At 49.2% G+C, this 27,034-nt stretch overlaps 1 protein-coding gene across 1 annotated transcript in view; it reads left to right on the forward strand.

Moving 5' to 3' along the window:
- ZC3H15 (zinc finger CCCH-type containing 15) overlaps nucleotides 1-27,034 on the forward strand; it is a 605,333-nt gene that overhangs the window by 347,274 nt on the left and 231,025 nt on the right. The window contains exon 5 of the mRNA XM_069615782.1: nucleotides 10,327-10,418. Within this exon, the coding sequence (XP_069471883.1) occupies nucleotides 10,327-10,418 (92 nt within the window). The remainder of the gene's footprint in view (nucleotides 1-10,326; nucleotides 10,419-27,034) is intronic.

Genomic DNA, 27,034 nt, shown 5'->3' on the forward strand with positions numbered 1-27,034 from the left:
GACACTCGCTAGAATTTAAAAAGAAGTGTCCTCGCATTCCTCCTGTGGCCAGGAAGGAGAATCACGTCCCTCAACTGCTGTTGGAGGTAAGGGCGATGCTCAAGAAAGGTGCCATCAAGCTCGTCCCCAGGAGGCTACGGGGCTCCGGAGTATACTCAAGATACTTCCTCGTCAGAAAGAAGACAGGCGGTTGGCGCCCCATCCTGGACCTGCATCGGTTGAACAAGTACATCAAGGCACAGAAATTCAGGATGGTCACCCTCCAGCACGTGCTGGGACAGCTGGAGGAGGGCGACTTCCTATCGTCACTGGACTTGGAGGATGCTTACTTCCACATCCCCATTCTAAAAGGACACAGAAGGTTCCTCAGATTCGTAGTCCAGGGGCGTCGCTACCAATTCAGAGCCCTGCCGTTCGGATTAAAGTCGGCACCCAGGGTGTTCACCAAGTGCCTCGCACCTGTGGCGGCGTGGTTGCAAGGGATCCACGTCTACCCCTACCTGGACGACTGGCTAAACCTTGCAAGGTCAAGAGAACTCAGAGTCGAACACACAGCGAGGACCATCCGCCTGCTCACGGAGCTGGGATTCTCCATCAACTACCCCAAATCCCATCTGGTCCCGTCGCAGGTGGCACTGTTTCTGGGAGCAAAGCTCGATACAGTGAAACGATTGGCATCTCAGTCAGAAAGGACGAAGGCCATTTTGGGTAAGGTGCAGCGCCTGTTAGCCACGGATGTGGCTAGAGTGAGGACCATCAAGTCCCTCCTCGGGATGATGTCCTCATGCGTCTACCTTGTGCCCCTTTGCGGACTTCGGATGTGTCCGCTACAAGAGTTCCTCGACGCCCACTAGATTCAGGTGGCGGGCAGCTTCGAAGACAGGATCCCGCTCGACGAGGAGTTCCGTCGGGCAATTCTATGGTGGGGTGCCCGTGCGCACCTCACGGCAGGCATACACTTCCAGACCCCGGCGTATCAGGAGACGGTAACGACGGACGCCTCCCTGGAGGAATGGGGGGCCCACACCGGAGATCTCCACGCAAGAAGCCTCTGGCTCCCGGAGGAGAGGTCTCTCCACATCAACATCCTGGAGCTACGAGCCATGTTCTGGGCGCTCAAATCGTTCCTTCAGTCTCTCAAGGACAAAGTGGTGAGGCTCTTCACCGACAACACCACCACGATGTTTTAAATCCGGAAGCAGGGAGGCACCAGATCCCCAGCCCTATCCAAGGAGGCACAGGATCTGTGGCACTGGGCCGTCACCCAGGGGATGTTTCTGGTTCCCTTCCACCTGGCAGGAATAAAAAACACCATCGCCGACTCACTCAGCAGGGAGCTGCGCTCGTGCCACGAGTGGGAACTACGCCATGACCAGGTGGATCGGCTCTTTCAACGATGGGGCAAACCGCAGATCGACCTGTTTGGGTCGAACTCCAAGTGCCAGAGGTTCGCCAGCAGGTTTGCACAGCCGAGGAGCATGGGCAATGCTTTCTCATTCCCTTGGGACGGCCTGTTCCTGTACGCGTTCCCTCCGTCGCCGTTGCTGCTCCGTCTCATCAACCAGCTCAAGAGGTCCAGGTGCAGGACGATCCTCGTCGCACAGGCGTGGCAGAGACAGATCTGGTTCCCGGACCTTCTAGACTTGTCAGCGTCCCCACCTATCAAGGTGGCCATGGACGCGGATCTTCTCTCCAGAGAAGGAGGCGCCATTCTTCATCACGACCCGAAGTCGCTGAACTTGCAGGCTTGGCTCCTGCAGCACTAGAGTTTGGAGGATACGATATCCCGACTGACTGCAGAGGTTCTTGCAAAAGCCAGGGCGTCCTCAACTCTCAAATGCTATGGACAAAAGTGGAAGAGGTTCTCTGTCTGGTGCCGTGTACAGAAGATTAACCCTCTGCGGATTACAGCCCCTCAAGTATTGCCGTACCTACTGTCGCTGGCCAAAGCTGGACTGGCTCACGCCTCCATCAAGATGCATCTGGCGGCCATCTCCCGATACACCAGAACTACAGGACGGGTGTCCTTGTGGTCTCATCGCCTGGTGAAGGAATTTATGAAAGGACTATTCTGATCGTTCCTGCCAGTGAAGGCCCCTGCCCCGGCGTGGGAGCTCAACGTAGTGCTGACCAGGCTCATGGGGGGCCCCATTCGAGCCTATGCATTCGGCGCCGTTGAAGTTCCTGTCGTGGAAGACAGCATTTCTCGTGGCCATCACCTCCGCACGACGAGTGGGAGGGATCAAGGCCCTATCTTGCAAGCCTCCATGCTTGACTTTTCACGACACAAGGGTGGTGCTGAGGACGCACCCCTCCTTTATGCCCAAGGTGCCGTCGGACTTCCACCTCAACAAGCCATTGGTGTTGCCAGTTTTCTTCCCGTTGCCTTCGTCTCGGGCCGAGAGGACTTTGCGCTCGCTGGATGAGGCTAGAGCGCTGAAGTTCTACGTGGACTGCACGAAGAGTTTTCGGAAGACATCACAGCTGTTTGTGAACTTTGGACCTGTGAATCAAGGGAAGGCTCTCTCGAAGGCTTCCATTTCCAGATGGCTCTCCGGCTGCATCATGCACTGTCACCGGTTGGCAAACCGACCGCTGCCTGGCCGTCCGAGAGCCCATTCGACCAGAGCGATCGCTGCTACCACGGCGTTCCTGTCTGGTGTGCCCCTGCTGGACATCTGCAGGGCTGCTACGTGGAGGATGACGCACATCTTCGCAAGATTCTACTGCGATGATCGGGACTCCAGGGAGGAGTCCAGGGTCGGCCAAGCAGTGCTGCGCAACCTGTTCGCTTAAGGTGAGCCTGGTGAGGAGGTAAGAGATGCTTAATGTTGAGCCTGTTGCCACCTCCCGTGGTTGTGCATGTGTATACTGCTATGTATTCTTATATTCATGAGCATGTGAATCCATGCCAGACCCCATGCTGGAGAAGGAACAAGTTACTTACCTGTAACTGTTGTTCTCCAGCATGGGTCTGGCATGGATTCACATGCGAACCCTCCCTCCCCTCTGCGGCTCTTCACTTGGTCATACTGCCACTTTACGTGCTACCAAATCTGAGGATGGCTGCCAGGGGAGGGGCTTAGGGAGAGGGCAGTCATTGGCTGGGGGCAGTATGACCCATTGATTGGTTACTACTAAGAAAGACAGATCAGAAACGAAACTGAAACTGATTTTTTCTTTACTGAGGATTCCCAGCCTGACGACGGGGAATATTCATGAGCATGTGAATCCATGCCAGACCCATGCTGGAGAACAAGAGTTACAGGTAAGTAACTTGTTCCTTAGATCACATGCTGTGCATAGGCCGACATCTAGTGGAAGCTTCCTGAGTATTACAGTTGTTTTCGAAACTCGAAAAGGGACGTTGACCGGGCGTGCCAGTAATACTATCCCTAGAGTGACGTCCACTGTACCCATGATCCCTCACGTGTTGAGGTCCTTCAGATAGTTTTTTCCACCATTCTAGACGGACGCTTATAGCGGAGTTCCTCTTTCGGCTTATAGCCATTTACTATTTTTCAATTACCGATAGTTTATTCTTACTATCCCTTATATCACTGACTATCGAAACATCAGACGCTGTGAAGACAAGAAAAACGACAGTCGGAAGACTCCTGCAACGGATCCATTTCGGCCTTGGAAGGTCGCTCTGGGCTTCTGGGTCGCGGGGTCATTGTAGAATGCATGTGCCCCCTTTCTTACACTACATTTGCCTAGCTGCTGTGTCATTCAGTTATGGACAAGACCCCCCTTTAAATTTTGCCCCAAGTGCAATAGGACATTTCTGTGGGTCGATAAACACCTTATCTGTAACTTGTGTCTCCCACGAGACCACGTCGAGGGTTCTTGTCGAGTGTGCAGGCTCTTCAAGCCCAAGACTTTGAAGGACATATCTACTAAACGCTGGGCCCACTATGCCATGCAGCTCGAGGCCATGGAAGTAGAGGGTGCCTTCAGCTACGGCAGCAACACTGCAGTATCCGACGGAGACAGGGTAGCTCCGGTTACCCAAGTGCAGGCTCCTGACCTCGGATGACAGGCCGGCAGCCTTATTATGTGAACAACCCCCAGTGGCGTAAGCGCTATCACTTCATTCACCACTAAGCACACAACCCAAGGCAGAGACTCGACACACGTGTCGAGCAGACGGGAACGCACAACGTCCAGGGAAAGTTCAGTGGAACTTCTGTTCTATGGGCACTCTCGTTCGAGACCGCCGCATGACCGGTCCTGGCCATCTAAGGACGGCACAGATATTGCGTGAAAAATTCGCACCGAGGGCTGATTTTCCGCAGACGAGCCTCCGGTTCAGCCCGCACCCGAAATTTGACGTTCTGCGTCAAGTCGGGTACTAGACCCCAAACAGTCAGGGAAATACAGCCCAGGGGGACAGGGTATGGAGATAGAGTTCAAAAAGAAGTCCTCTAAGACCTCTCATAGAGAGAAATCTTAGGAGGCTAGGCCCAACCACCATAGGGAGAAATCTCAAGAGGCTCGGCTGAAAGAACCTTTATTACTTCCTCCAACAGATGAAGATTTAGGGCTCACTTACCAACCATTGGTAATCGCTAGTTCTGCACAATGGTCGGCTGAGGATATAGACAACGTCATGAGAATGATGTCCTTCATGGCCCACTTCTATGAAAAGGACCATCCCTATTTCAAGAGTTTCCACTCCACCCAACTTCTACATTCTCTGGGTCACAGATACCTGCTCAAACCCCTGCTAAGAGGTCTCGCTCCGAGAATCCAGTGCAAGCACAGTCATTGACCACTATGACCCGGACTCCGACCATGAAGACCCCTCTATTTAAGAGGCAGCAGACCCTTATCACGGGGATGATGCAGCAGATCCTTATTACAGGGGTGATGAAGACCCTAAGGTTGACCCCGAACGCATATGTAATCCTATGGACTCGCCTGTTGATCAGTATCCCCCGGTCATGGACTCACCCATTGACAACCAACCCCTACTAAATGAAGTGCTCCTCGAGGTGGCAGAGCATTTTTAGATAGAGACTCGGGGAAGTACAACAAGATGAGGATTTTGTAGAAGAAATCCTGGAAGATGAGAAGGCTGTTACGCAGTTTATCCCTCTACTCAAGTCCATTCAGCGAAAAATACAGCCATCGCTGGAGACCCCTAATCTTATGCGGGCAGTGAAGCCCCCTACATAGAGAAACTGTTTAGACCTGCCCCTTCTGACCCCCTGTATATCGTAGGGAAACTGAAGCCTGATACATTTGTTGTCACTACGAAAAGAAAGGGGGCTGGTACTCCCCTAGCTTCCTCTGAGGCTCGCCTGACAAGGAAAGCAAGAAACTTTACGCAATGGGCAGAAAGGTGGCCTCCTCTGCGGCATTCCAGACTAGGATTGTTAACAATTCTACTCTGTTGGCCAGTTACAACTACCACAAATGGGATGAGGTCTTGGCCCTACTGTTTTCAGCCCTGAAACCACTTAAGTCTCAGCTTGCCCAGGTGGCTGCAGAAGGCAGAGCAGTGTCAAGCTGCTTATTAAAAACCAATCTTGACACGGACAACGCAGGCAGGATCATAGCAGAAGGGACTATTATCAAGCTTTGCGCTTGGTTGCACCAATCGGGTTTGAAACCACAGACGCAAGCAACCCTTATCATGCCCGTTGAGCCCAATGTGCTCTTTGGCAAGGCTGTCGAGGGCGCCTTAAAGACGGCCAAAGAAGAATACGATACTCTCAAGTCATTGGGCCAACTGACCAATAAACCTACTGGCCAGAGGGGAAACAGGAATTTTTGTCGCTCACGCGGCCAAAATTCACAGAGGGGTTCCACTTATACCCAAAGCCAAGGTACTAACTTGGGGAAACAATCAGGGTCAGTCCTCCCAGAATTACCCAAGAGGAGCGTGCAGATCCCACGGACGCGGTAGAGGCAACTCCTCCCGAGGTGGCACTCCACCTCAAAAGCAGTGGCTATCTGCTCGAGGTGCCCTCCCATGCCTCTCCAGTAGGAGGGTGCATATCCAGCTTCTCCCACGCATGAGGGTGATCACCACGGATGGTTGCTGCCCACTTTCCTCGAACAACCCACCACGACAAAAGACCCATTCCAAGGAACACCAAGGCATCCTCCTCGAGGAGATCGCCATGCTTCTAAATGACGCCATCGATGTTGTCCGGGCCAACCAGGTAAACAAAAGTGTTTATTCAACCTACTTCCTTGTGCCAAAGGAGGATCTAACAATGCGCCCAGTATTAGATTTGCGCCCTGCAAACAAATGTCAAGTCGCAAAAGTTCTGCATGACTACGCTACAAGAGGTAATCCCCATACTAAAAAAGGGGATTACATGGCAGCACTGGATATGAAAGATGCTATTTTCATATTTCAATGTTCCCAGCGCACAGAAGGTTCTTGCGTATCAAGATGGCAAACCAGCAATACCAATTCAAAGTGCTGCCCTTCGGAATAGCATCTGCTCCGAGGGTTTTCACAAAGGTACTGGCATTGGTGCCAGCACACCTGCGCAGGGAGGCATTCCCATTGTACCCTTTCTTGGACGACTGGCTGATTACAGGGGAATCGCCCCTAATTTGGAGACAAAACATTCAAAGAACTATCAACCTTCTTTGAATTGGGCTACTCCAGTGAGAAGAAATCAAGCGTAGTGCCAAGCACGACCAAACAGTTCTAGGAGCTGGCATAAACACTCGAGGGGTTGGTGTTTCCATCAGAGGAAAGCGTCCAAAACATGTTACTGCAAATACCACATTATCAGGCCGGCCGCCAAATAAGGGTGCGCAAAGATATGCGTTTGCTAGGCATGATGGTATCTTGCATTTACCTGGTACCTCACGCGCGCCTGCGACCCATGCAAGAGTGGTTGGCGAAACGGTGGTCTCAGGCAAGTGGTCAGTGGGACGATCTAGTGGTTGTTTCGCCAACACTAGTACAAAATCTTTGCTGGTGGACAAGAGAAAATCTGTTGAAGGGGAACTCCTTCTACGATCCGGAGGTAGAAGCGATTGTCACGGCGGCCACCACACTCGCTGGGTGGGGTGCTCACTACCTTCACCACACAGCTCAGGGTCTGTCGTCTCACACGGCAGCACAGAACCACATCAATCTGCTAGAATTACTGGCAGTATTCAAAGCCCTTCTAGTGTTCGAATCTCACCTAGCGAACCAATCTGTGCAAATCCTCACAGACAGCACTACAGCAATGTTTTACATCAACAAACAGGGGGGCACACGTTTTCCAAATCTGTCCAGGCTTGCGCAACAAATTCGGAAATGGGCACTCAAACAGAAAATATTCCTATTGTCGGAGCACGTTCCAGGGGAACTCCACTCTCTCGCAGACTCATTCAACAGAGATCCCTAACAGAAGAATACGAGTGGCAATTACACGCAGGAGTAGTAGAACACCTTTTCTCTCAATGGGGTTTCCCCACAATATACTTGTTCGCTACAAGCGAAACCAGACAATGCCCAGACTTTGCGTCCCAGGTTCCCTAGCCAGGCTCCAAGGGGAACGCCCTATGGATGAACTGGTCAGGGAAATTTGCTTACGCTTTCCCCCCTCTCAACACCTAATGAGGAAGGTGGTGAACAAGATCCACAAGGAACAGTTGCCGCTCATCCTAGTTGCTCGTATGTGGACAAGACAGCCCTGGTATCCACATCTGTGCAAACTGGCGATGTGTGATCCCATCAAACTCCTGTGCCCGTACAATCTGCTCACTCAGCATGGCGGACTAACCGTGCACCCTTAACCTCACTCAATGAACTTGGCAGCATGGCTCCTGAAGTCATAGTTTGGAAATCTTAATCTGCCACAAAGATGTATGGATATCTGAAAAGAATAAAGAAAGCCTAACACTAGGCACTGTTATTTTGACAAGTGGAGATTTGTAATTTGGTGCCAGTCTAAACAAATTAACCCCATAGAATGTACTCCTTCCCACATTTTAACTTGTATGTTCCTCTTGCTAGATGCAGGGTTAGTATTCAACTCCTTAAAGGACCTCCTGGCGGCTTTGTCAGCCTATACCACTTCCCACAATAAGGTCTCATGGTGGAAGGTACCTGTTATCAAATCATTCATGGAGGGAGTACAGACACTCCACCCTCCAATTTCGAACCCGCCGCCAGGATGTGATCTCAATGTTGTACTCGCTTAGGTCATGGGACCCCCTTTCGAGCCGATGCAGAGGTCTAGTCTCAAACACATGACTTATAAAACTGCCTTCTTGGTAGCCATCACTTCCATAAGAAGAGCTAGTGAAATACAAGCATTGTCGGTGCACAATCCTTTCTTTGTTGTACACAAGGACCAGCTGGTTTTACATACTCACCCTAGGTTCTCCCCGAAGTTCATCTCTAAATTTCATGTAAACCAGTCTATTGAGCTACCGGCTTTCTTCTAGGAACCCACCAGCTCAGCGAAGGTAAAACTCCACACACTAGATGTGAGGAGAGCGGTCCTCAACTATGTAGACAAGACCAGACCGCTAAGAAAAACAGATACTGTCTCCATAGCGCCAGGCAGGGAAGGTGACCGCGTTTCAAAGAATGCCTTCTCTAGGTGGATAGTCAGATGTATACAATTGTGCTGTTCCCTATGAAACAAAACACTGCCTTTTACGCCCAGAGCTCACTCTTGTATTTAGACGTAAGGATTGGCAATAGGTCTATTAGTATAGGCAGTTTTATTTTGACAAGACCCCACTGCGTTAATATTTTGTAATGGTCGTAGTTTGCTCCCATCTTTAGATTTAGGATTAAATAGGCGTTTTTCAAATGCAGTTGGAAGTTCAATAAACACCCTTGAGCTGTGATCACTTGTCTGTCTTACTGTTTCATACCATGCCATCCTTACAGATGTTGCAGCAGCAGTTGCCAGAAAGGACCCTCAGGAACCTCACCTTTATTCAGTTTTCCCATTCACTCCTCTGCAAACTCTCCCTGCAGTTTACAGAAAGGGGTGGGTGGCTGTCCAGTGGAGACAGCAAACCCCCTCCGCCACCCCCATCCACTGTGGGAACTGGTTCAGTTCGGGCACATCGGCATACAAACGACAGGGGAGTGTCAAGCTCCTCCCGTGTTTCCTGTCCTCAGACACACTGGAGCCTAGGCGTGCACACAGTGTTTCCGCCAAAGGCAAAACTCGCACTCAGACCTCCCCTTCCAGAAATTTAGAAGGGTTAACAAAGGACAACCACACACACGAAATGGCAAAAAGGAGCCACCATGTTAGAACATAGGTAACCCTTTTGTGCTTACCTGCAGCTGTGAATATCGCCTGCAGTAGAAAAATGCACAAATGTTGGTAGAACACGTCCACCGCCACAAGCCACAACTACCAAACAGTCACAGCAGCAGACAGAAGGGGTATACTAGGTATTCCATTAGCACTCCACATAAGTTGGGGTGTGCCAATTTCTCATAAGAGTTTTAGGAAGGATACAAAGTATTAAGAACAGTTGGAAAAATAAAAGAAAATAAGAACCCAAAGGGTCCCCAGCAAAGCTGCACATAGGGTGCTGTGTTCTGCTAAAGTGTAACACAGATGCCTTTAAGAGAGCTGGAGGAAAGCAAGAGACTGTAAAAATAAGGTAAAACATAAAGCACAGAGTACCCATGGTTCGAGCATATAAGAATGAATGAGGGGAAAAGGGCTCCCCTCATTCAGGAGAATAAGAAAATGGTCCAGATTTCAAGGAAAAAGTGCCGTGGGCGGGGTTCTCACTAGGAGAGGGGATTAAGCATAAAACAAATTAATCCCCCTAACACAGGCTCTCTAATTTTCCGTAGTCCAGGTTCTGATGCAGTTTAAATTGTCACCAACAAGCATAAAATGCCTTTCTCTGTGGGATTTGGGAAACAATTTCTACCTGAAGTCATTGAGGCCCATACAACAAGGCACTATTTGCAACATTAAAAATATGTATATATTAACAAAATGTCAGCCTCCATTTTACGTGGTTGCCTACCACTTTAGTAAGCTCCCCCACCACCAGATTGCGAGCAAACTTGTTCTAGTCCCAATTCAATCTCCCATGTATGTTCTTTACAAGTCTATTCTAGGCGTGTATTGTTGGGTGCATGTTTAGTGTGGATGTGGTAGGTTAGTGCTGCATGATTCATGCACATAACCTTCTGACTCTTCTTAATTCGAAGAATGCATTTTATTAGATGTCATTGCATCAGTAAAATGTATTAAGGCCCCCTTTTGAGTTGATAGTCTTGCACTGCTAGCCTCATCCCTCTTAATTTGAACATTTATCATGGAAACTGAATAGTGTACTAAAAATACTTAATTTTATATAATTTTATCCTAGATACGATGGACACTTGGGATGATAAAAAACTGGAAGAAGTAGTCAACAAGAAGCATGGTGAGGCGGAAAAGAAAAAGGCCAAAACTCAAATAGTATGTTATTTTCTTGCTTTTGGTGATTGTGAATATTTGATGTACAAATTATACGTGAAACTTTGTTGATGTTCGTCAGATTTCATTATTGCAAAAAAGGTCCTATCACTGTTAAAGCTATGCTACACTGTGTCACATCTGCTGCTGTATGCAAAACAACCCAGAATAATTGATTTTAAATATGCATCTGGACTGTTTGCTTATTTGTAGTGCATCATTTAGTAAAGCTTGCTGCCGGGCATTTGTATGTGTTGAGGAATGTTGTATATTAGTTTGCTTATAAAGTACTTAAGTGTGACATAAAGGCACCTAGCTTCTCACTTTAGGGTTGTATATTGGTGTCATCCACCTTACAGCACTGTTGCACGAGTTTGGTGTTGGTGGTATATAAACCCAGATGGCATTTTTAAAATAAAAACATAATGCTGGCGACAATGTGGCATGGACGCCAATTACTGGCACATGTGGTGGGGCTGCCCCAAAGTTCGCATATACTGGGACGAAGTCCTAGGCTGGATCAAACAGATAGACGGCATTGACCGGAAGTCATCTAACCCCCCCCCCCCCCCCCTTCCTGACTTTATTTGACCTGGAGGAGGAAAATGAGGAGCTAATCAGAATAAAGGGACTGGCGTCCCCACTACTATTGGCTGCTAGGGCGGGCCTGGTCATTAAATGGAAATCCCCATAACTCCCAGTTAAAAAGGAATGGGTTAAGATTGCAACAAACATTTATACAATGGAGAAAATTAAGGCAGCCCTCCACGATAAGGCCGCACGACACGAAGAAACTTGGTGGGATTTAGCTAATCTACATGTCATACGCACGGAAGAGAACAACCCAACACATCAAGGACCCTAGAGAGCAACACCCCCCGCAGGAAGCAAACATCACCTGACAAGCTACTAGTCAACCAAGCCCGTCGCACACTGTCACACACTCTGAGCCCAAAAAAGACCGCCTGAGATAGACGCGCCGTCTTTTGCCAACGAACTGGAAGAGTCGAAAAAGCCCCCCTGGGGAGGGAGTGGGACTGAGAAAATCTAATATAATGGGGTGCGGGGGGGAAGATAACCCACACGAAAGTGACTTTTACGTTCAATAATCATACAATTTTGATGTAACAGTGCGAACGTAACACGCACGTATATGTATGTATTACCCTCATGTTTAAAAACCAATAAAACTCAAATAAAAAAAAAACGTAACTTAGTTGAAATCTGTCCCATGCTATCTTTCTAATTTATTTCCGTAAACAAATGGAGTAGACTAAGGCGTTTTCAGCAGACATGTGCCGACATTGATCCCGGGGAACTGACATGAAGGTTGTTTGTTTAAGCTGAACTTGTGGTCCTCTTTCATTGTTTTCCTAGTCGCAACAGTTGATAGATCTGCTGCTCTGTGAGAACAAGACACACTCCAATCTAAAAACTAAAATGTTTGCTTGTGCCACAGTGCATCTGATAAAAACAAGGCCATCTATGGCAAATCTTCCATATCTGGGTCAATGCCAGAATTTTTTATTGGACTTGGTGATTATTTTTCCTTGTTCCTGGTTGAGTGGGAATACCTTTCCCATCTCACCCATTCTTTTACACTTTTTATGGGTGACCATCATGTCTCTCCATAGTGTGTGTATGGATTTATATTGTCCTTTAACTTTTGTGCTGACTGCATTTGTCTCTAGCACCAGACATCTTATGTGCAGTGTTACTGGGTTGCCTTTGGGCTTTTCTTTATAATTGATCTCGTACCTTGGGTGAACTACTATTCCCAAGGGTAAATGGGGTTTTTCAATCCACTTTATATTTTGAGACCAGCACACCCCACCTAATGTGGAGTGTTGGGGAGATGCATGGTATCCCCTTTCGTCCATCGTGGGACATTGCGTCCATCGTGGGACATTGCGTCCATCGTGGGACATTGCGTCCATCGGGACGGGATTGGAGCACTTTTTAAAGCATCAAACAATTAACTTCTTGTATCCTTCTTTTATTTTTACGTGGGCCACCGGCCATGACCGTAGTCCAGCCTTCCTGAGCTCTGCCCCATGCATCGCCCTTCAGTACTTTTTCTCTGCGCGGTCGGACGCACTTGCATCACAGTGAATATTTTCTTTTGTTCCCTTGTCCTTAATTCCTGCTCTGATTCCATGGTCCTCTCTTCCTCCATTTATGCCGGAGCGTCTGGGATTCGTGTCCTGTTCATCTTGCGAACGTCTCTTTACTAGGGCGGATCCCCACTCTTTTCTTGGAGTGCTTAGGCCTGGAACATCGTTGGGACTCGTGCTTCTGCTGCGATTCCTTCTCCGTCCGGGCACTGCAGCTTTGGCTGGTCAGGTGGCAGGAAGTGTTCCAATGTGTTCCTCCACCATATATACAGCTGTTTATTGAGGGGGAAAAAGGAGACGACTGGTAAGTTGGTTCCTTTTTCAAGGCACCCCAGGCAGAGGACTCCTTTCTGGGGTCTTACGGGTCCAGGAGGGGCTCAAAGGGCTCTATTACCAGGGATATCCCTGAGGTGTCCAGCAAGGGTCCTAACAAACGCACCAGAGTTTCGTCCGAGGACCCCTGTAAAGGGGCTGCCAAGACCGAATCTTCAGAGGTTCCCCTTCAGGGGGCTAAAATAAGGCCCAGTGCTTCTGGCGCCGGTTTCACCGGGGTCAGCCCTGAGGTTCCCACATCTAGAACTAAGTGTACAGAGCTTCGGCTCGAGGTCCCTTTCAAGGTGGCCAAACGTACCAGGGTTGTCCCTGAGGTTCCCCTTCTTGGGACTATATCTAAGACCAGCAGGATTGAGGAGCCCTTTTGGGGGTTCTGGCTTCAGGGAGTTTCTCTAAGCCTTTCCACACTCAGACCGGTGGTGGAACCGATCCTACTGAGGGGCAAAGATGGCTAAACACCGTAAGTCTTCCAGTACCAGCTATGCCGAGGCTCCCCTTCTTGGGGCGAATTCATCAGCAATTGATAAAGTCCCTCATAAACACTCTAGATCTGCTAGCAACGGCTCTGCCGAGGTTTCTTGTAACAAGGCTAAATTGACAATAAGAACCCTGACTCCCCTGTGGTGACCATGGCATCACTTACACCTGTGACGCAGTTCACCTCAGGCGTTGACAAAATGGCGGTCCAACCCCTGCGGACAACAGTGGCCTTTTTGACTACCTCTCTTACACCAATGTTCACCACGGCTGGTGCTGAGGGGCCTGTTCTTGGGGCTGGGCAACCTTTTCCACGTTTGTGGATAATAAGAACCTGTTCCGCCCTCCAATAGTTTGGCGTGTTCGCACAACGCTGCTGCATACAGTCTCGCCCTCCTGCGTCCGCGCCTTTTGATGTACGAGGATCCACTTGTTAGGGGACCATCCTGGCCACCCTCTTGGGGTCCTGGGGCAATGCCCCTTCAGAGCGGCTTCTGGCCACTCCAGCGCCTAGACCTTCGTCTAAGGATGCGTTTTTTGACAAGTTTCAGACGCTTATGGGGGCGTACTTTAAGGGAATGTATCCTAAGCCGCCTGAACCTGCTCCGGCAATCCCTATGCAGGTTCTGGTAGTGCCACCTCCCTCTCCCTGTGGGGCCTCCTACCCCACTGCCTCCTCGGCCTCCACTTTCCCATGTGAAAAAGACTCTGGTTGCCCTGTCAACCATGCCTTTGGGTCCTGAGGTGCCACGTGTGGCAGATCAGACTTCTGCTCCAGCCTCACTGGATGAGGACCAGGGGGACCAGGACGACGATGACCCGTTTAGCTCTTAGAGCTTTTCACGACTGGGTGCTGGATATGATGGCACTGTTAGACATCCAATACCCGACCCCCGGCTCCACAAGCGGGGGTACTTTCTGGAGCCATCACTCTGTAGACACAGCAGTGCACCGGCCTGTTTCTTCAGAATGACGTCCTGGCTGAGTCCCGTAAGGTCGGGGGAAAAACCTCATTCTGGGCAGCACCTAAACAAGAAAATTGACGCTCGCTACAAGCTTCACGCGTCTGAAGACATATCCTTGTCAGCATGCCCACTCCCCTCTTTGACGGTGGTGGCAGCTACGCTCCAGTCGAAGCCGGCCTCTACATCCTCCACTGCAGCGTCTCAGATCCTTTCCAAGGAGGATAAAGCTTAACACCATGGGTGTAACGACTGGAGGGGGAGTGGGGGGCTGTACTCCTGCTCTCTATATGGTAGAGGAGAGGCACAGAGGACCCCAGCCAAGATTCTCTATTCGGTAAACGTGGGCGAGCAATCAAGGCCTAGCTTCTCAGGAAGTGATGCAGGCTGGTTCTTAAGTATAGTGTAGTCCCCAAGCACCCACAAAGGAATGTCCACACACTATCAGTTAAAACAGTCTTTATATATTAAGGTTCAAAGTTATATACATAATCACAATAACTCACTTTGTACTCAGTTAATCTACAATGGCAAATATATACAATTCTAGGTGGTACCACAGTTATCAGTTTTCATTATAGTGCATCAACTGTACTCTGGTAAAATGTTATACAAATCAATTAATAAAGGGAACCAACAATAGACATGGGAGGAAAGCAGTTGGTTAGAACAATTGGCAGAATACTGGCCCCTACCACTAGACACAGTTGTGTGGAGATCCCCCCCCCCAACCTGGGCAACCTGTAAAATAAAGATATACAGCAAGCCCAGTCCATATATTGTTCAATGAGTCTTAGTCCCTTCTAAAATGGTTCTACCACCCCAATGTACCTGGAATAGCAGAGTTCCTTGAGGAGGCGTCGAGGGATCCTTCTTGAGTGACTCCCTTTAAAGCAGGAGCCACGTATCGTTTATGGGCCTCGAAGAAAGTGAACTCGGCGACGAGAATCCTCGAAGGAAGTCCGGCGGCGTCGAGGCAGCAGCTCCGGTCCTGGCGGTGCTCGTCGACGATGAGTCAAAGACGTCCTGCAAGGAAGAGGCTTGCAGGGTATCTTGATGTCGATGGTTGAGGAACGCAGAGAGTTTGGGAAGAACTTTGGCCCAGCAAGGGCATCGAGTCGTCCGGAGTCTGTACGGTCTTTGGGTGGCGGGAAACCCACCGGCAGATGCTCCTCGGCGTGTCGACGGCCTGGCCTTCTACGGCGGGATGAGGCGGTCGGCGGTGCGGACGAGCGCGTCCGGGAATCGAAATGTCTTAATCAATGAAGTGTTGGGGCTCTGGGTGTCGATGGCCCGGCGTCAAGCGGTCCCCACTTCTGGGCAACACAGCTTTAACGGGCCTCCAGCGGTTATAGCAAACCTCCGAACCCTGATCATTGACATTGGACGGGATGTCCGGTGCTCTTCGTTCTCCTCGGCGGTCACCGTCTCCGGTCGGCAGCCTGTCGAGGGTCTGACTTCCAGTTTCGACATCACAGTGGCTTTTAGATTGCGGTGAAGGTAACAGTAGTCCACCACCTTCTTCGGGCTCGGCTTCGAGATCAAGCATCAGTTTCTGAACGATTTCTAACAATGAGAGATCCCCAGATATACTGTTGATCTCCCATTCATTCTGCTGGGTCACACTCGGGCAACCAATCAGTCGGAAGGGCATTCAGCAGTCAGCCAATCAGGCATACCGTGCATTCAGGCCATTCTCCTCCCTCTCAGACACTCGCAACAAGGAATGTGTATTGGGACAAGTACCCATTCATTCAACACTACACACTGCATTCATACCAGTTTCGGGTAGGGCTGTCTGTCATTGTGTTTCATACCAGAAACCAGACATCCACAACAAGAAGTGCCTGTTGGTCACACACTCCATTCACCCAGGTCCCACCCACAGTGTGTACCCACAACATAGTCACTGGGAAGGCTCCAGCCAGTCTGGCCTGGACTTCAGTACAATACCATATATGGAATTTCCACCCAACAGCCAGTCGGGGGGAAGGGACAGAGTCAGGGCTTTGCAGGTCTTTGGGGGAAACAAGATAGGAGGCAATAGAAAGCAAGAGGTCACAGGGGCCATCTTGTTTCCTATCAACTGATTCCAATGTCAGGGCCTGGGCCTCCCAAAATGGAGGCTACTCGGAGCACCTGTCAAATTCAGCATGGAGCTGCCACCATCCCATACCCTGCTCTGGGCCACACACAGGTGCCCAAAAACATACACCAGGGGCACAGGGTTGTACCCCCACCCATGGGTGCCCTAAGGGTATCCCATGGTTCTGTACACCAAACCAAAAATAGGAAGAGCTGCACTGCCAGGAGTCCCACATGGACTCCTGGGCAGAAAACAATACAGAACACAAATGAAAAAGAACTACAGGACAATGACAGGGTGGCCCTGTCCCTCCAATGCATTTCCAGCATCACAATGGGGAAAAAGCTATTTTCCAATTGGGCTCTTCAGCTGCGTCAGGCTAATAAACTTATCCTGGCGGCTACTAATGTCAAGCTGTCTAAGGAGCTCACCGAGTACCAGGAATGCATTTCTCCCGATAGGCTCGAAGACTTTAAGGGCGGCTTATCTGATGCCAGAGTTCTGGCTCAGGAGCTACTGGAGGGCGCGGCCCATCATGTAGACACTTTACTCGAGGCCTTGTGGTCGGAGTAGACCTCTCCCGTCAGGCATAAATAGGTCACTCACTGAGGGCTAATTCTTCTGCGGAATCCAAAGGAGCTCAAAAGCATTCTAGATCTGCCAGTACTGGCTCTGCCGAGGTTCCCTCACCAAGGGCTAATTCTTCTGCAGAATACAAAGGAGCGCAAACGTGCTCTAGTTCTGCTAGTACTGTCTTTACCGAGGTTCCCGATTACAACGATAAAATTGATAGAAAAGCCCTGAAACAAGTTCCTCCCTTTTTAGGGTACCACGGCCAGGGGACTGCTTCCCGGGGGCTTCTCATTCCGGGAGGGGCCCAAATGGCTATGTTACCAGGGTTCTCCCTGAGGTGTCTCGAAAGGGATCTAACCTGTGTTCCGTAGTTTGCTCAGAGGCCCCTGTCAAGACCGGATATTCATCCGAAGTTCCCCACCTGGGGGCTAAGGTTAAGCTCATCCTTTCTGGGGTTGTTTTGATCGGGGTTCTTGCTGAGGTTTCCAAGTCTGGAACTGAGCGTACCGAGTCTAGTCTCAAGGTTTCCTGTACAGTGACTAAAGGCACCAAGGTTATTTCTGAGGATCCCCAACTGGAGGCTATATTTAACACCGGCAAGAGCAAGGGATCTCCTCTGAATGCTCGGGCTTTGGGGGTGACCCCAAGCTTTCCCACAGACAGTCTTGTGGTCCAACCGATCCTGCTGAAGGGGCAAAGGAGGGCAAAGGCTCTGAGTCTTCAAGTACCGGCCCAGCCGAGGTTCCCTCATAGGGCTAATTCTTCTGCAGATTCCAAAGGAGCTCAAAAGCACCCTATATTTGCCAGAACAGGCTCTGCCGAGGTTCCTTGTGGTGACAAATAGCCTCACTGTTATCTGTGAAGCAGTTCACTTCGGGCAGTGACAAAATGGCGGTTCAACCCATGCGGTCTGAGGTGGCCATTTTGATGAGCTCTTTCGCACCAACGTTCTCAACGGCTGGTGGAGAGGGGCCTATATTTGGGGCCAACCAGCATAGGAATCCTTTCCGCTGGCCAATGGATCGGCTTGCTCGGTATCCGCTGCCCCAGTCTTTCCCTCCTGTGTCATCCTTGCAGCGGCAAAGCTCAAGCTGTGTAAGGTGCTCCCGAATTTCAGGCCTCAGGACAGATTTAATAGCGGCCTATCCGATGCCAGAGTTCTGGCTCCGGACCTGCCATGGCCCATCATGTAGACACTTCTGCTCGGGGCCTAATGGTTGGAGTAGACGTCTCCCGCCAAGCGTAGTTGCATGCTACAAAGTTCTCGAAGGAGGTTTGGGATAAAATATTCTTCACTTTGAAGGTAAAGAGCTGTTCCACTCCTCCACCAATGAGGAACTCAATAAAACAAAGGCAAGCACACAAATGGCTAAATCTTTGTCGGTCTTTACCAAATCCCCAGCTAAAGCGGCCTATATGCAGAGGTCGGGGACCCAGACAAGGTCCTTCTCAGGTTTAAGAGAGTCCGAGGAGCGTCCAGCACGCCAGGCAGGAGGCTCCTCTGATGCACTTCTGCGCAAGCAGCAAAGGCAAAGTGGCCGGCTTTGCTGGTCGGCCATCAGCCTCCTCTTCAGCAACATGTGGTCAGGCCCCCCAATATGTCATCCAAATTAAGTTTTCCACCAGTCACACAAGACTCCCGTGGGAGGACGTATATCGTCTCATGAGGCGTGGCAGACTATCACTGAAGATTAAATGGGACCACAAACACTGGATTTTCCTCCGAGGTTCCCCATCTGGGGGCTAGGACTAAGCCCAATGCTTCTGGGGCTGCTTCAACCGGGGTGAGCCCCAAGGTTTCTCAGTCTGGGACTTAACCTACTGAGCCTTGTCGCAAGGTTTCCTGTCAATTGACTAAAAGTACTGGGATAAAACCCTGAGGATCCCCAATCGGGGGCTCTTTCAAAGACTAGTGGGACCGATGAGCTCCATTTAGTAGTTCTGGCTACCGGGCGTGCCCATTAGCTTTAACACACCAAATCTTGTGGTGTATCGGTCCTGCTGAGGGGGCCAAAAAAAAGGGTCAAAGGCCCTAAATCTTCAAGCACCTGCCCTCCCTAGGTTCCCTCACTGAGGGCTAATTCTTCTGCAGAAACCTAAAGGGCTGAAATGTGCTCCAGGTCTGCTAATGTCAGCTCTGCCGAGGTTCCCTGTCAGAGGGCTAAAACTGATCCAAAAGCCCATACAATCCCTGTACAGACAGTGACCTCACTAAAACCTGTGACTCAGATCACTTCAGGCAGTGACAAAATGGCATTTCAACCCACACGGTCTGAAGGAGCCATTTTGACAAACTCTTCTACACCAACGATGCTGAGCGATTTTGACACAATCTAGGCATCGGACATGCTCTGAAATTTTACCACAACAGAACAAGTGAACTTAGAACTTCTCCACAACTGTTATGTTTGGTGACCCACAACGGAAACCAGCCTCGAAAGCGTCCATCTCTCGTTGGATAGCTTCATGTATTTCCAAGGCCTATAAAATGCAAGGTTTTCCGCCCCCAAAGGGCATTCATTCACCAACATCTGGTCAGTGGCAAAGCAGCTGCTGTTTCCTTCCAAAAATACGTCCCTTGGAGTCCATAGCCAAGGCTGCTTCGTGGGCTTCTCCATTGACTTTTTGCAGACATTGTCTTGACCTGAGCTCCTGGGCTGATGCCCAATTTGGCCAGGCAGTTCCTGAGAATTGTTCCAATAAGGGAACATCCATTCACCTGTAATTCCTATGGTCAGTGCTTGGGAATCTCCCACAAGTATGGAGGAAAGAGGCTGGGACGTAGGAGTATGACAGTTACTCATCGTAGTGACTACCTTACTCCTAGTCCATAGTCCCCTTTCCTCCATACGCCCACCCACCGTCCCCTCTAATATGTATCCTCTATTATTGCTAAATGGTCCTAAACCTGGTGGTAGAAAACAACTGAAGGGCGTTGCGCAGGGCGGAACTCAAAAAGGACAAAAAAAAGAAATGTTTTAATGCTTTAAAAAGTGCTTCGATCCCGTCGTGATGGACGGAACGTCCCACAAGTATGGAGGAAGGGGGACTATGGACTAGGAGTAAGATAGTCACTACGGTGAGTAACTTTGTGATTCTCACTGTCATGGCTAGGTACTCGGGACGTCCCGCACGTACATATATGCATAGTTCTGTCAGCAGCAAACATCACATAAATCAGGCTACAAACAAAGTGTCTGTAATGTAATGCCTACGATTAGACGTGCCCTGCAGCATAGGAGGATCCGGAGGACTTACTTTCCTGGTAACTGGAGTTTGCCATGGAGGCTCGGTAGACCATTGCTAAGGGGAAGGATCCGAGGTTCAGTATGTCTGCGGCAGGGTCACGTGTCCACTCCTACTTAGTCCCGCCTCTGTTACCAATCTTTGCTTCTGATTAGCTCTTTTGGTATTTGCTTCTGAAGTTAAGAGATACTGGTTTGCCTTTACGACCCTGCCTTCTTGGAATTGCCCTCATCAGTTCAGTCTGCCTTGGTTTCCTTTCCGCCTCTGCTGTGTTCGTCGTCCTCTGAACTGCATTCTTGGCAATTCGTTTTTCTCTCTTCCTTTTGTTTACCTGATCTACGACCCGGACTGCATTTTGGACTCCGCCTCTGTTTTCTCCACTGCTATGTTCTTTGCTCGCCACGTCTACGACCTGGATTGCTTTTGACCTCGTCTCTGCGAAGCTCCACGGTTTCATACCTTGCTCGCCAGATCTACGACCCGAACTGCTTACGGACCCTGCTTTTGTTTTACCCACGGATTGGCTTGCTCTCCAGCTTCACGACTCTAAACGTTGGTTTGGGGTGCCTTGCCTTCTAACATTTTGTGCTACCACATCCCCGCAAGATCACCGGAATTCCTTTGATGCCACACACAGACTAGAGGCTTCCTTTGTGTGTGTTTTAGGTGTCTGCGTTTCGTCGGGACAGCCTGTGGGACTCGCTAGGCTTCGTTCTCTGGACTTCACAAGAATCAAGGATCACTCCTGGTAAGACTCCTATCCTTTGCGCTTACTTCGTCTTTTTGTATTCTTCTGATAGTGACTCCTCCTGTGGTTCCCTTACAGAGTATTTACACGGTTACTGTGCACTTATTGGACCTTAGGATTTATTGGGGTTTTCAGCTATCATTTCACAGGTTAGTGGGTTCCCGGCTTATCATTTTTTGAATACGTACTGGTGTCACTCAGCAGTAACCTTGCGTATTTTCCTTTGCAGCCACTGTCGTCTCGGGGGTATCCAATCTTTCAATTAATTGATCCTTCTGCAATTTATTTATTACATCCAGAGGGTTACATTAGTGTGAAGAATTCTTCTTCACAACGTCGTCAAGTTTTTGGAAGGAGAATTCTGACACACTGACCTAGTAACATTTGTGTTATAATGGCATACTAACTTTATTGGCTGGTGGCAGTTGTTATACCATAATGACTTTTAGTCAATATTACTTGCAGGCTGTCAAATTAGCCGTGGGAATGCACAAGAGGGTACCCATTCTGCTAGAATGGTGTATTCCTTCTTTTTTTGCCATTGTGAGTATGCCTGTTCTTTCTTGGCTCTTCCTCCCCCATTTTAGGGGGGGGGTGGTCCTGGTTGATGTTTTGTCTTCGGCGGTGTTAGACAAGAATTGATGTAGTAACCCTGTGAGAGACTACACACTTGTTCTCTTGGTATTAGGTAACTCACCTTGTGGTATAGGCCTGTATTACACAACTTGGTAGTGTCACTAAGCAGTCAGGCTTATCTCAAGGGGGGGTGCATGTGAGCTGTAGCAATGAAATCCACGAATACAAGTAACCAAGTAACACTTGGGGTGTTTGTTATAAATTTATTTAGTTGTCGTTTTTTAAATAAGCATTCTTTAAAAAGGGCAGTATATGTAGCAATCAAATATACTCTAAAATACTTTTCCAGAATCAACACAAAGTTAGTAGATAGTCTTTGGAGATGTTTCCTACACCCTGAGGTGACTTCAGAACTAGGACAGTAATGGCATTTATATATCACTAGTACACTTTGCAGATTCTGAGGTTTGTAGAAAGGAAAGGCTAAGGGATGAAAAAAAGGTTAAACGGGTTCTCCGCGCATGTGAAGACTTAAATCTTCCAATGAAGTCTAGACAAAAACCTTTCCCAGCAAGAATAGTTCAAAAACAAGTTATCACCTATGAGGGACAGAAAGTATCAAAGTCAAATGGACAATAAGAAACGTTTTTCAAAGAAACGAGCTGGGAGTAGATCTTTCTTCGGCTGGGGCCTCCCTTTGGACAGCCTCCCTGCCATGAAACTGTTACGCTCACCTGGTTTCCACGGGGACGCCACCTAGCCTTGGTTGGATGATTTGCACTCTCGAACCCTCTCCCGGTCCCTTGGTAAAACCTCTGGTTAAAGATGGGTCTTAATATTGTAAAAGGTGGATTCTCCGTCCTGCTCCTCGTGGCATGGGCGCGTAGATGTGTGGGGCGAGCAGCGACCAAGTTACTTCACTGGTGCAAGCCCCCCTGTGGGAATCCAGGCCTACTGTGACTCCGTAGGTTTGCTGCTTTACAGTCTTTATATGCAGTTCTTATGTTCCTCTTCGAATAATAATGTCTTGCTTCTTTCCTTTTAGGTATGGAAAGGTATTTTGGTGTTGTCATGCAGTTTGAAGATGAGCATGGGCCGGTAGTCGAAAGCGCAGTCTGCGCGATGCTGTCCGGTGAGTAAAGCGCGTTGCGCGGCACTGTTTCGCCTTTTATATTGCTAACCTGTGTCTTTTCTCTCCTTGCAGGTTGCGATGTTCCTCGCCGAGCGCCGTAATGTTCCAGCAATGATACTGACCAGGAGATGATTACCCAGGTAAGAATTGTGTGGCTTTCTTCATTCGGGAGGAAACGTGAGTAAACACTTACTAATGCTGTCTTTCTTTCTCCTCTTTCCAGTTTATGGTATTCCAGGATGCATGCGGTGCCGTATGATGGAGTTAGTACCTTCAGGTTAGTGGAAATGAAGTCGGCGATGGATTGAAGACAGGATACTGTTCCAGGTAAGTTTCGTAGTGTTCTTTCTCTCTCTGCAGGTCCTTGGTTTCAGGTAAGCTGGCATCGAAGAACTGGACACAGTGAGCGTTACGCTGCCCACAGCAGAATAACGCAAATCATGTTCTGCTGTTTGGTGCGGTTTAAATAGTCTCAGGTAAAGTAGTCCAGGTAAAATAGTCCCAGGCCTGCCACACCCAAAGTAGTCCAGGTAAAGTGGTCCCAGGCCTGCCACACCCAAAAGACTAGACCGCATAGCTCAGTTCCTTGTAACTGAGCTATGTGTGTGCTTCCATGTTGGCTGAACCCCCCTCCCCCCCCAAGTTAAATAGTCCCAAGTAAATGGTCCCATTCTAATGTTGGTCTTCATGATGGTTATGAGCCTGGTGCCAAAGGCGCCAGGACTGACTCCAAGAGTCTTGGATGAGGTTTTCAGGCCTTTGACCTGGCCCTAACTGGAAGGCTGACTTGCCAGTGAAGGCCAGGGGCAAGGGTCATGACAAATTTGAGGAGAACCATCTCCGGTTCCGGTAGCACCTCACCACCTTCCCCTTTGCTTCTGCTTTCGCCCCCTACACCCCTGCTGATCTGCTTCTCTCTCGCCACTGTGCTCCTGGCGACCCTCTGTCCTCCGGGCCCAGATACCTGCTCGCCCTGCCACCGACCTGCACTGCCTCTGAGCCACCCCTTGCACTGGGGTCTGTATCTGTAACCATACAACCCCCCTCCACCCACCCGTTCTGCACTTATCTGTCATACCCTGTCTGCCAAACACCAGCACTTGCCACTTACTGGCTGCATTACCACTGTTTATTGCCTTATTTATTTTATTCATTTTTATTTATCTGTTTCTCCTCTGTTCTGCACTTTTCCACTTCTTCCCCTTTCTAGCACTTTTCCCCTTTTCCCTTCCCCATGCACTTGCGTGTTCTAAATGTCACCGGGTCTAGTAAGATCGTTGTTTTTGTTCTTCCCCCCGCTCCCCTCCCTTGTCATGCTGTGAAACACTTGTGTATGAGCGCGATATGAATAAAATATCAATATCAAGAGTCTGCAGGGAGCCAGGACAGCCAAAGTCAAATGGAGCAGTCCATGGAGCTGAGGCACTTCTTAGATAGCAAAGTCTTGCTCAAAGTTAGAAAGTTGGTTGAAGAAAAATCACTGTAGTATCACAAGCTGTTAAACTTGTGAAGGTTAGAGCTGAAATCAACTCTAGCAGAAATAGCTACTTCAAGTCTCAACTGAGAAAACAAAGTTAAAGACACTGAGGTAAGTACCCCAAGTCAGAACAGTACCTTTGATTAGAAGAAGTGGTCCAGCTGTCTTCTGTCCGGTTGCAGTGATGCAGATCCTGAGTTCCTGGGCCTCTGTCATGGCAACAAGAGGGAGGATGTCTTGAGTACTCCTGCGGCAGCAATTTGGAGGCCGGCGGCAGCCATGGGCGCTCTTCAGATCAGCGGCACTTTGCGGTTTCAGCGCTTGGTAAACAGCACCACTGCAGATCTTGGACACCGGTTGGGCTTCTTTCACTCCTTGGGTCCTGCACTCTGGTGAGGGTTCTCGAGCTCTGGTCGTCCTGCTTCTGGAGGGTCCTGGGGAGGCTCCTGGAGCTTCTGGACGGATCAGACATTGCACTCGACTACGGATTTCTCGACCCCTAGCACTCTGTTCCTGCAGCAGCAAAGAAGTACAGCCAGTCGGGGAAGATGGTCCAGTGGAGTTCATCTCAGGGTTAGTTGGCCCCATTAACCCAAGGGAAGAAGGCATCCCTTCCGGAGCTTCTCTTGGTGATCAGAAAGACATTTCAGCACAGCAGCAGGGCTTCACTGAGCAATTCAAAAGTCCAGGAGGACGCAGCAAGCTTCCTTCACATTTTCTTCGTTGGGTTGTACTTCGAAGTGGTTGACTGTCTTCAGTCCCAAAACCCTCGCCTTTTAAGCAGGTTCCTCCCATTCATGCACAGCCTAGCTATCATTTAAACAGTAGGGTGGCTGTCCTAAAAGGACAGACAGCCAGCCAATCAGGACTGGGTGCATTCAGGCATTCCTAAAGACAAAGGACAGGGGGGTTTCTGGAACCTCCCTCACTTACTGCCCTTCCAGACACACTGCAGCCAGAGGCGGGTTTCAGTACTGAAGCCCGCCAAAGGCAAAACTAACAAAGGGCTCAAACCTGGCTTGGCACGCAGAGTAAACCCCAAGAAAGACCTCACAAACAGAAAATGGCAAAACAGGACCACCGGGGCCATTTGGACAAAATGGTCACCCATGGGTGCTATACTGCAGCTGAGGATTCAACCTTTAGTAGAAAAGCACAATGGTAGGAAAATTCAACCACTGCCATCAGCCATTTAAACTAGTGAGGGTAACATAACTAATGTTACATGAGTAGGTAGGATAAGGGGCTACTAAGTAACCCCCCACCAGCAATCCACATAAGATGGTGTGTGCTGGACCTACAAAGAGAAAAGGTAAGTAAAGTCAGTTTCACTTTACTATTCTTGGGATCAGTAGTTCACACAGGAAAAGGTATCTAAACCTTATGAGGAATCTAACAGATTTCTCTGATGCTGCACTGAAGGTGCTGTCAGCATACAAAAAGTAGATGCCTATGGAGTTTGTATGACTCCAAAAACAAAGGAAACATGAAACCCAGTTCAGGTCAAAACACATGAGTGAGAAAAGGGGCTCTTACTCCAGGGTTAAAATGAAAGAGTTCTAAATTCAAGCAAAAGATCTGAGGGTCTCTAAGGTTGAAGGGAATTAACACAGAAATGAGAATTCTCCCCAACAGGTGTGACCCCCGTGTGTTTCCCACCAAGGCTCCACAGTGTCTGTGAAGGCAGGAAGCGAAGGAGGAGTCCGTAACACTGCAGCCCTTGGTCTTCCAGTCTGTCTGAAAGGAACCCATTCCTACTGGGGAACTGGCTGTCCTTTTCTGTAAATTGAAGGAAGAGTGCAGAAGTTGTGCTTGGGTTCCTGGATAAAAGTCTGATTCTGGAAGCTGCTGACAAGTTGACCAATGGGGCTGAATCCGAAGAGGAAAATTAAGAAATTACTGTTACTGATTCCAGTGACCTGAGTGCCTGCTGTGTAAGTGCAGCCTGATGTAACCCTTCCTTCCAGTCAACCTGCGGGTCCCAAAGACTCCTACCCAGAGGCTGGTGAGACTCACTAGGCTTGAGAAGAACTTCAAAGCGAGCCATCCCTCAAAGTGCTGCGATGTTTGATGGCTGCAAACCCACTAATACCAGGGGACCTCGAGTCAACGTCTTCCGAAGTCTGATTCCTGCTGAAATTTTGGTGGACTCCTGCTGGACCGCCAGAGACATGAATTGGATCCCTCAAGTCCCCTCAGCAGAGTGCTAGCCCGAGAGAGTGAAGAGAATCCGACCAGCAATATTCGTTCTTCATCAAGTTACTGTAAAAGGGTGCCAAAACCACACAGCCGTGAGAAGCCTTGAAGAATTATTTGTTGGAAGACTTCCCTGTCGACTGCGGTCACAATTTTCAAACTCCCCTTCACCTGAGGTCTTAGATTCAGTTGGAAATTCCCTTCCTCCTCCTCACCTGAAATGCCTGGATCTGGTGACGGCTTTTTTCCTTCTTCTTTGTGGAATCTCTTATCTTTTTTTTTTTTTATTTATTTTTTTTTTTTGCAGGTAAGGTCTGTCACGAAAGGAAGCCAATTTAGCTGCCTATTTAGCAGTAGAGGGACTTTGCTTCCGGGACAGCCAAATAAGGGGAAAAAGACCTGCGCATAAAAAAACCCCACAGAGACATTGTTTGTTTACAGGTAAGTGCTGTCGTCTTCACAGTCTTTGAAGTGTTGGTTCCAAGGCCAGAGCAAAGATATGACTGGTTCAAGTCTGAAGACTATCACTGGAAGGTGAGGGATTCTCAGCTGAAGGCGGATCCTGGAATCCGGAGGGAACCCGTTGGATACAATCGGATGTTGAAGATTGGAGGTAAGAGAAAATGTTCGATGGACGGAGAGAAGGACCAAACGTCCTGAAAGCAGGAAGAACAATTGGAAAGAAAGCAGAAGATCCGG

Source organism: Ambystoma mexicanum, chromosome 9 (assembly GCF_040938575.1).
Source record: "Ambystoma mexicanum isolate Mex_15411 chromosome 9, UKY_AmexF1_1, whole genome shotgun sequence".
Classification (NCBI taxonomy): domain Eukaryota; kingdom Metazoa; phylum Chordata; class Amphibia; order Caudata; family Ambystomatidae; genus Ambystoma; species Ambystoma mexicanum.